At 34.1% G+C, this 10,425-nt stretch overlaps 1 protein-coding gene across 8 annotated transcripts in view; it reads left to right on the top strand.

Moving 5' to 3' along the window:
- Positions 1–10,425, top strand: part of RXFP1 (relaxin family peptide receptor 1) — a 108,851-nt gene that overhangs the window by 76,724 nt on the left and 21,702 nt on the right. For 6 of the 8 annotated variants that reach the window (XM_029939596.1, XM_029939612.1, XM_029939619.1 and 3 more), the window contains 3 exons: positions 1,038–1,109; positions 1,196–1,267; positions 1,867–1,941. In XM_029939596.1, coding sequence (XP_029795456.1) covers positions 1,038–1,109; positions 1,196–1,267; positions 1,867–1,941 — 219 coding nt within the window. The remainder of the gene's footprint in view (positions 1–1,037; positions 1,110–1,195; positions 1,268–1,866; positions 1,942–10,425) is intronic. The other 2 variants (XM_029939628.1, XM_029939585.1) reach the window with 1 other exon arrangement.

Raw genomic sequence — 10,425 nt, 5'->3', positions numbered from 1 at the left:
AGATACCTGTCACAACATAGCATTTTATATACTGTTAAGTGAAACTGCAATACAATCTGAGTTTATTTTGGGAGTGTTTGCTGTATAATTGGATTTAATGAAATGTTTAGAGGTGCAGTAGGCATGACTTTGAGTAGATAATGAAAGAAAATGCAAAATGCTTATTGATTCATGATGTGGTTTCATCTTAGCCTGGACAAACCATGCAGTATTTAATACATAGTAGCAGAATATTTAGTATTGAAGCTTGAAAAGATGTGAGTTCTTTGTGTGCAATCTTTCATTTATGCATGTGAGAGGGTTTTCTTTTTTTTAATTTTTTTACATTGTAGTACTTGTTTTGCTTGTTGGGGGTGTTTGCTTATTTAATGCATTCCATCAAGGACAGAAACTACATGCTGTTTTTTTCCCCCTAGGAAGTGTGTCTTGGGTTTTTTCCCTTATTATTTTCAATACCTTTTTTTTTCCTCTTCTTTTTTTGGTGGTGGGGATGGTTATGTTTAAATGAAGTTGCTTTTACAACACCAAAGACTTAATCATCCATTTCCTATATAAAAGGTAGCTACTTTTTTGCATGGACCTCAAGTATACTGTAGTATAGAGGTAGAATTTAAGGAAAGGTATTAAGCAGGCTGTGTTGTAGCTTATGGGCAAGTAACAAATTGTATCATTTATCTTGAATGTATCATAGATAAGCTGTTATATAACGATTGCCACTTCAGATAGCTGTGAAATTTGGTGATTAACTAGTTGTTACTTAACCTTCTAATCTCTGTATAAGTCTAATTACATGAAAAAGAAGTTGGGGTTTTGATGTTTTACTTTGCTTTTCTGTTTGGAGTGTCATTGTAACTACTGTATTGTAAATGATGGAAAATAATTGCATATGTTAAAAAAAATAATTGATGAGAAAAAAATAAATAAAAATAAATAAATGTTAAAAAAAGGAAAAAAGGAAAAAAAATAAAAATGAAATCTTAAAAAAAAGGGAAAGAAGAAGATAACATATTTATTGTAGTCATTTCTCTTTTTTTCAGGTATCTCAGTCATAACAGAATAACTTTCTTGAAGCCGGGTGTTTTTGAAGATCTCCAGAGACTAGAATGGCTGTATGTTTAATTTATGTGTCATTTTATAGTATTGGTTTTTATATTCTAAATATATAAATGAATCCATTTTTTCTTCTGGCTGGCAGGATACTTGAAGATAATCACCTCAGTCGAATTTCCCCACTAACATTTTATGGACTAAATTCTCTTATTCTCTTGTAAGTACTAAAAATTAAAATAACTATTTCAATTGAAGGAAAAAATATGAATAAAAGTTACTGCTTTAAGTTTACCAGCCTTAAATTTAGAATTGTTAAAGCCCCCAAAAAGGTCTTTCTGACTAAAAATCATCTCTGAATCATATTCTACAAGGCTATTTTGGAGTTTTAACAATTTTATAAGATCTTCTGTCCTCTAGGACATCAGCCCATCAAAACTAAATACAGCCTTGCTGCTATATTTTATTGAAGTATTCTCAAGCACATCATTACTGCCCTATATTAATCTTAGTTTAAAAAAGATGAAATTAATAATAATAATATTCATTTAAAGTCACCTCCTTCTCACTACCCACTTTTGAAGGGTGCAGGCTTGTTTTCCGTTACTAACATTGCTGCTCCCTCCATGGGACAGCTATCATTTGTTGAATGTTATTACTAACAAGCACTCAAATATAACAAGACTTACAGAAAAAAAAAACAGAAGAAAACTAACTTAAAAGATATTCATGGTTTCTTAAAGAATAATGATAATGCCATATTTGACCTAAGATGAAAAAAGAACCAGAAAAAGGTGACCTCTTTCTTTTCTTTTTCAGAGCACTGATGAAGAATGTCCTCACCCACTTGCCGGATAAACCTCTTTGCCAGCACATGCCAAGACTGCACTGGCTGTAAGTCGCTGTATTTTTCCTTAAAGAAGCCAGCTAACTTTTCTGGTTTTACCTAGTTCATTTTGGATACTAGGCTTTAAAAAATGATAGGTTGTTAATGTCATATCATATTTCCTCAGATAACTTTTAGCATGATTTTGTTATTGAACAGCCCCGTTGTCTAAACTAAGCCCTCTAGATTCTCGCCAACATAAAACATCTTTTTAAAAAAATGGGAGGCAAGAAGAAGACAGAAGGAATGTCACCATAGCTGTAAAACTTCTCCTTCCCTCTGTCGATCTATTTTCACCTATTAGTTTGTTACAGAAAGACTAACTCACTTTAGTCTCATTCCTAAATTCTGCAAGATGAGAACATGGTATTCAGAATTTATATTTAAGTCTAATCACAACAGAATATGTTCCATAAAGTTTTTTACACAGCGGCTTTGATTATGGTAGTAAGTATCACTCTACCTATTAAGAACCAGTAAATTTGCCTACTTAAAATACAGTACAAATGAAGAAAGGTGACCAAAAACTATTTAAAGTTCAATCAACAAACCGCATTTACAGTATTAAATTAAAACCTCTTCTGTCTCTCATTTTGTGGGAAATTTTCAGAAGTTTTGTTTGCTGTTTAATTTTTAAGCTCACAGCAGATTAGAAGTGCCAGATTAAAAGTAGAGGGGAAAGATGAAGCTCAAAACATCAGTGAGAAGTGACAACTCTCAACCTGATATAAAGCAGGACTGAGAAGTGCTATAAAAAGCAGACATAACAATTCAAAACACACTAGTTAGGGGAAGACAAACATCCCCGGAGTCATTGCCAAGTCCAGAGGGCATCTTGGTATGACAGCACAGTACCCCCACTGATGACAAGCTAAAGTATTAAAGAAAAGGGCAGATTAAGTTCAATATCCTTTGTCATAATTAAATTTTGTTTCAAACGAACACATTAACAGTTTTTATGGGATGAGTAATCCAAACTTAGTAATAAGTAAAATTGATTAATATTTACATATGTAAAATAGCAGTTAAAAATTCATGCATTGACACCAGCAGCAAATGTAGGAGATATTATGGAATACACTAATAAACATTTCCTTTGCTTTTAAAAAGGCAGTCAAATATACACCTCAGATAAAACTTTAAATGATTAAGATATACCACTAAAGAGATGGACTTTTTACAATTTCATCACTAAAGTTACCATCTTTAAATTTTAGCCACCCAAAACAACTCATTTTATATGCATTCCTGATAACATTGTACCAATTTTAGTGCCAGTAGTAATAATTTTGCTTTATAAGTATTCATTTCTTTTAAAAATAATCACAGTGCTGTAACCAGTAAAGAAATTGAATCAGTAATCAAAAGTCTCCCAACAAACAAGAGTCCTGGGCTGCATGGCTTTCCAGGGGAATTCTAAAAAACACTTTAAAGAAGAGTTAACACCTATTCTTTTGAAGTTGTTCCAAAAAATAGAAATAGAAGAAAAACTTCCAAACTCATTCTACAAGGCCAGCATTTACCTTGATTCTAAAATCAAAGACCCCACTAAAAAGGAGAATTACAGGCCAATTACCCTGATGAACATGGAGGCAAAAATTTTCAAGAAGATACTGGCCAACCAGATCCAACAATACACTAAAAGAATTATTCACTACGATCAAGTGGGATTTATTAATGGGATGCAGGTCTAGTCCAATAGCCACAAATCAATCAATATGATACATCACATTAAAAAAAAAAAGGATAAGAACTACATGATCCTCTCAATATGTGCTGAAAAAGCATTTGACAAAATACAGCATCCTTTCTTGATAAAAAAAAAAAAAAACTCTTGAGAAAGTAGGGATAGAAGGATCATTCTTCAACATTATAAAAGCCACATACAAAAGACCCATAGCTAATATCATCCTCAATGGGGAGAAACTGAGAGCTTTCCCTCTAAGGTCATGAACACAACAAGGATGTCCACTCTCACCACTGTTATTCAACACAGTGTTGGAAGTTCTAGCCCCAGCAGTCAGACAACACAAAGAACTAAAAGGCATCCAAATTGGAAAGGAGAAAATAAAATGTTCACTTCGCAGAGGACATGATACTCTATGTGGAAAATCAAAAAGATATCACAAGAAAACTGCTAGAACTGATCCATGAATTCAGCAAAGTCACAGAATATAAAATCAATATACAGAACCCAGTTGCATTTCTACACACCAATAATGAAGCATCAGAAAGAAATCAAGGAATTGATTCCATTTATAATGTGCCAAAAACCATAAAATACCTAGAATAAACCTAACCAAAGAGGTGACAAATCTATACACTGAAAACTATAGAAAGCATAGGAAAGAAATGGAAGAAGACACACAAAAAAATGGAAAAACATCTCATGCTCATAGAACATTTGTTGTTAAAATGATGATCCTACCCAAAGCAATCTATATATTCAATGCAATCTTTATCAAAATACCACCAGCATTTTTCACAGAGCTAGAACAAACAATCCTAAATTTGTATGAAACCAGAAAAGACCCAAATAGTCAAAGCAATCCTGAAAAAAGAAAAACAGCTGGAAGTATTACAGTTCCAGACTTCAAGCTGTATTACAAAACTGCAATTATCAAGACAGTGTGGTACTGGCACAAAAACAGACACAAAGATCAGTGGAACAGAATAGAGAACCCAATTATGGACCCACAGATGTATGGCCAACTCATCTTTGACAAAGCAGAAAAAAACAATACCCAGTGGAAAAAAGACAGTCTCTTCAGCAAATGGTGTTCAGAAAACTGGACAGTGGCATACAGAAGAATGAACCTGGACCACTTTCTTACACCATGAACAAAAATAAACTCAAAGTGGATGAAAACCCTAAATGTAAGAAAGGAAGCCTTCAAAATCCTAAAGGAGAGAACAGGCAACTGCCTCCTTGACTTCAGCCGCAGCAACTTCTTACTTGACATGTTTTCAGAGCAAGGGAAGCAAAAGCACAAATGAACTACTGGGACCTCATCAAGATAAAAATCTTCTGTACAATAAAGGAAACAATCAGCAAAACTAAAAGGCAGTTGACCAAATGGGAGAAGATATTTGCAAATGACAGATCAGATAAAGGCTTAATATCCAAAATTTATAAAGAACATATCAAACTCAACACCCAAGACACAAATAATCCAGTGAAGAAATGGGCAAAAGACATTAATAGACACTTCTCCAAAGACGACAACCAGATGGCCAACAAACACATGAAAACATGCTCAACATCACTCATTATCAGGGAAATAGAAATGAAAACAACAATAAGATACCTCCTCACACCAGTCAGAATGGCTAAAATTAACAACTCAAGCAACAACAGATGTTGGCCAGGATGTAGAGAAAGAGGGAACTCTTGCACTGCTGGTAGGAATGCAAAGTGGTGCATCCACTCTGGAAAACAGTATAGAGGTTCCTCAAAAAATTAAAATTAGAACTACCCTACAAACCAACAATTATACTACTAGGTATTTACTCGAAAGATACAGGAGTGCTGATTCAAAGTGGCACACACACTCCAATGTTTATAGCACCACTATGGACAATAACCAAAAGATAGAAAGAGCCCAAATGTCCATCGACTGATGGATAAAAAAGTGGTATTTATACAATGTAGTATTACTTAGCTATCAAAAAGAATGAAATCTTTCCATTTGCAACAACATGAATGGAACTAAAGTGTATTATACCAAGCAAAATGAGTCAGTCAGAGAAAAGACAAATATCATATGATTTCACTCATGTGGAATTTAAGATACAAAATAGATGAACATAAGGGAAGCAAAAATAAGATAAAAACAGAGAGAGAGAAAAACCACAAGAGACTCTTAAAATACAGAGAACAAACTTAGGGTTGCTGGTGGGAACAAACTTAGGGTTGCTGGTGGGGTGTTTGGGTTGGAAGAAGGACTAAAGGTATGAGGGGCATTAAGGAGGATGACACTTGGGATGAGCACTGGGTGTTATATGTAAGTGATGAATCACTAAATCTATTCCTGAAATTATCATTACACTATATGTTAACTTAGATTTAAATAAATAAATAAAGTGCCATTACCTTGCACATGAACTTTTATTTAGCAAAGTATAAACCAAAAAATCTGCTAGATGTGTTGGTAAAAAAATATTATTACTGATTTAGTGGAAAAATACACATAAAACAAAAGACATATGACGCCCAGGATATGCTTGCAAGGTATATGTAAGACAATAGATTAAGGCCTTTATTTATACTTCTTTCAAAGCAAAAAATAAAAACTGTAAACACCACAACAGAAGAAGAGAAATTCAACACATAATAAATATAAGTAGTAAATACACATGAGACAATAGCCAAAGGTAAACTAAAGATCAAGAGGGTAAATTAAACTTATTTTGATATGAGACACAGCAAGTTTATTTACAGGCAAGAGAAGCTAATATGAAGAATTTGAAAATATAGAAAATGACAAGGATACATTATGGAGCAAGTTACCAGAAGATGTGGAAACAGACAGAAAAAATAAAATGTAATACACATACAGCATTTATAATGAATGAGCTAGCCCTACTTCACTCAACACAACTCAATTTCAAGAACACAATATGAATTATCTAAGAAAAGTCATTGAAGAAACATGTATTACAATTCTATTCCAACGATATTATACCTAGGATATAGAAAGTCACAAAACATTTCTCCCTTTCTACTGATGAGAAGGAACTTTATCATCTACAAAATAATACTGGGGAAAAAAAATGGGCTTTAGAACAGGGACTATGACCAGGGATAAAGAGGTAGATCACATAATGATACAGTGGTCAATTCAGCAAGAAGATATAATAATAATCTTAAATGAGTAAACAATTTCAAAATGAATAAAATGATAACCACAGAAATATAAAGAAAAATAACTAAGAGTCATAAGATATCAGTTAAAACCAACAAATCCACTAAAATGTGGATATATGATATTCCTAAGGTGAAAGATTTCTAAGATGAACATTCATGAAAAGCATATAACTGATCAAAATCATATGGTGGGAGAGAAGAAGAAGAGCAGAAAGGCAAACAATATATACTCGTTTTATCATTTCTGAGCATAGGAAATTAATAAGTATTGTTATTTTCTAAGGAAGACAACATATAGGGGTGCCTGGGTGACTCAGTCCATTAAGCATCTGACTCGGACTCAGGTCATGATCTCATGGTTTGTGAGTTCAAGCCCCGCACCAGGCTCTCTGCTGTCAGTGCAGAGTCTGCTTCAGATCCTCTGTTTTCCTCTCTTTCTGCCCCTACCCTACTTAGGTTCACTCCTTCTCTTTTTCTCAAAAATAAATAAATATTAAAAAAAAAAAAGAAAGAAAGAAAAGAAAAGAAGGCACCTGAGTGACTCAGTTGGTTAAGCGTCTGACTCTTGATTTCAGATCTGGTCATGATCCCAGGGTCATGGGATCAAGCCCCTCGTGGGGCTCTGCACTGAACTTGGAGCCTCTCACCCAGATTCCTCTCCCTCCTTATGCACTCTTTCTCTAAAAAAAAAAAAATTTTTTTAAAGCGTATTGTGTACAGTGATAATTATAAATATAACCAATAGAATATACAAACCTTTTTAAATATTAAGAGTTTTTATTTGTTGAAATTTTTTAACTTATAAAACCATATAGTAATCTTTTTTAATTTTTTAATGTTTATTTATTTTTGAGAGAGAGCACACATGTGTATGTGCAAGCAAGGGACAGGCAGAGAGAGAGGAGAGAAATCCCAAGCAGCCTTGACACTGTCGGAGCAGAGCCCACCACAAGTGCTAGATCTCATGAACTCATGAGATCGTGACCTGAGCCAAAATAAAGAGTCAGATGCTTAACTGACTGAACCACCCAGGTGTCCCACCATATAGTAAGATTTTTAAATAGAAGACTAAAGTCAGATATATTAGTTATATCAGTAAACTTAACAGGGCTTAACTTACCTATTGAAAAGAGATTTTCAAATTGGCTCACAAAACTAAACCTAATTCAATGCTATTTATAAAAGAAAAACAACTATAAGTGATTAAAAAAATAAAATGCTAGTCTAAAGGATTCCATGTTGATGCAAACCAAAATAAAAAAAAGCAGGGATCATATTCTTTTATCTAAATAAATAAAATTCTGTCCACTTTGCATTCATTTAAATGTTACAGTATACAACCTCTAATAACAGGCATTACATTATAAGTATATGTGCACCAAACAGATTCATATAGTAACCAAAGGGAATAATAGGCATCCATAAGCAATAAGATAATAATCCGCCTCTTTTAATCTGTGAAAGATCAAGTATAGCAAAAAGGGATATGAAGAACTAAATAACATAATTAATGAGCTCACTCTAATTGATGTATATCTAACTGCAATGTCCCTTCTCAATAACAGAACTGATCTATTTGGGACAGCAGTTTGCCCAGCTAAAAGACTACATACCCAGACTTCCCTGCATCTTGATGTAACCACATGACTAAGCTCTAACTAACGAGGTGGAAGAAGTATCATGTGGACTTCTGGGAAGTCTCCATAAAAAGAAAAAGGCAGCCCCTTCCTCTCTTTCCTTATCCAGAAAACATAGATATGATGGCTCAGTCTTTAGCATGGACCATGAAGACAAGGGCATGTAAACAGGGAATATAAAAGATGTTTCTAACAACATTGTAAAACTACCATACTAGCCCTAGACTGCTTAACTGTAGTTGTGTTTTTATGCTGTTATAGTTGGGGGTCTGTTTTATGTACCTGCACCTAATTCTAATAGAAATAAACCTAAAAGCAAAGAATATCCAAAGAACATTCAGCAAAATTGACCATATATTTTAGGACATACACATACATAAGCCAAATTCAAGGAAACAGATGGAGGGAATAGCCTAAAGCAGGAGTCTCTTCCTCTTGAGACTAGGAGACCAGGTGCACATACAGGTAAGTCTGTAGTTGTTGGGCAGAAGGTCAAGGGCTTCTCCCTGCTTCATCACCTTAGTTTTCTCCATGAAACAGGAGCCAGAAATATTTCTAAGGTAGGGGAGGAAGTAGAGGTTACGAGATTTGCATGTTTAGAATGCCACTAGGGGTTAAGAGAGGAGGTTGAGAAGAAACAGGAAAGATTATTGGAGCTTTGGGGTTTTGTTATTGTTGTTCTCAAGATCAAAGAACTACATTTTCACTTTCAGCCAATGACCAGATTAGCTGAACTTAACAACCATGTATAAAGGGAAAAAATTAAATGGTTAAATTCAGAAGCACATTAAGTTGGAAAAGTGATCGAGACATGAAGTAATAAAAACAGTCCTTGCCAGCTCTCTTAGAGCTTGGAGCTAAGGAACAAGAAGCAGATTTGTATGTGTCAAACCAGATCCCTGTGTATCAACGACAAAAATCTCTAATTGTAGGAAGAAAGCCAAAACAACTCCCAACTAAAGGTTAAAATGAACTCAAAATTAAACTAAACCGTTTAATCAAGTCCCTAATTTACGCCTCCATGTTCACCTCTTACTGATTTTTACCAATTATTAATTAATACTAACTTAAATGCTTTTGTACGTTTACTAGGAAAAAGAAAGTTACAATAGTAGCTAACAAGAAAAGTGTTACCAACTCATCTTAAGAATACTGTGTGAGACTTAAGAGAGCATCACCACCTGGTGGCAGATTTGTGGTAACAACAGTAAAAGAGGAAAGAAATGGACAGACTCTGTCACTAACAGTATATAGTGTGAGTGACAAAAAGCTTAGACCAAAGCTAATGACCAAAAAGAAAGAAGTACTACAGGGGCTTAATAGAATAGTAGAATTTTTCTTTAGAAGGATGATCTAGAATCAAGATTTAAGACTTACCATTCGGTATAGTACAGAAATCCTGTCTACAAACTTCTGGAGTTACAGTGTATTTCCTCTGCTAAATATCTGTAGTGATAATAAGCTTAATCTCTGGACACTATGGATTGTGAGCTTAAACTTGAAATGTTTTGTGTCATTCAACCAGTAAATCTAATTTTGCAATCTGATGCAACATAGAAGAACCCTATGAGATCCTCTACAGCCTGATTTCAAATATAACTCCCTTATTTCTTTCTTTTCTATTACAAATACACCCTTTTCCTCAATTGACTTGTTCTAGACCCCTTAAATCCTGGTCTTCCAGATTGTTCACATATGCCTTGATTTGTCAACATCTATTTTTATTGCAATGTCCAAAATAGAACCGACTACCCCAGATGTAGCCTAGCCAGCAGAATATAGACACTTCTTTTAATGCTATTCGTGTTTCCTCTGCAGATTTTAGAAGCTGTGTCACACTTCAGCTCATATACTTTTCATCACAATTATTCTGAATAGCTCTATATTATATGGTGAAGAGTAAACGAAGTGTTGGGGTAGATGGAGTAGATTTAAGGACAAGTATTTATTCCTGAAAGTACACCCCTAACCTCAGCTAACTCTCTGTT

Source organism: Suricata suricatta, chromosome 1 (genome assembly GCF_006229205.1).
Source record: "Suricata suricatta isolate VVHF042 chromosome 1, meerkat_22Aug2017_6uvM2_HiC, whole genome shotgun sequence".
In the NCBI taxonomy this organism is placed as follows: Eukaryota; Metazoa; Chordata; class Mammalia; order Carnivora; family Herpestidae; genus Suricata; species Suricata suricatta.
This window is presented reverse-complemented; position numbering and strand designations above follow the sequence as displayed.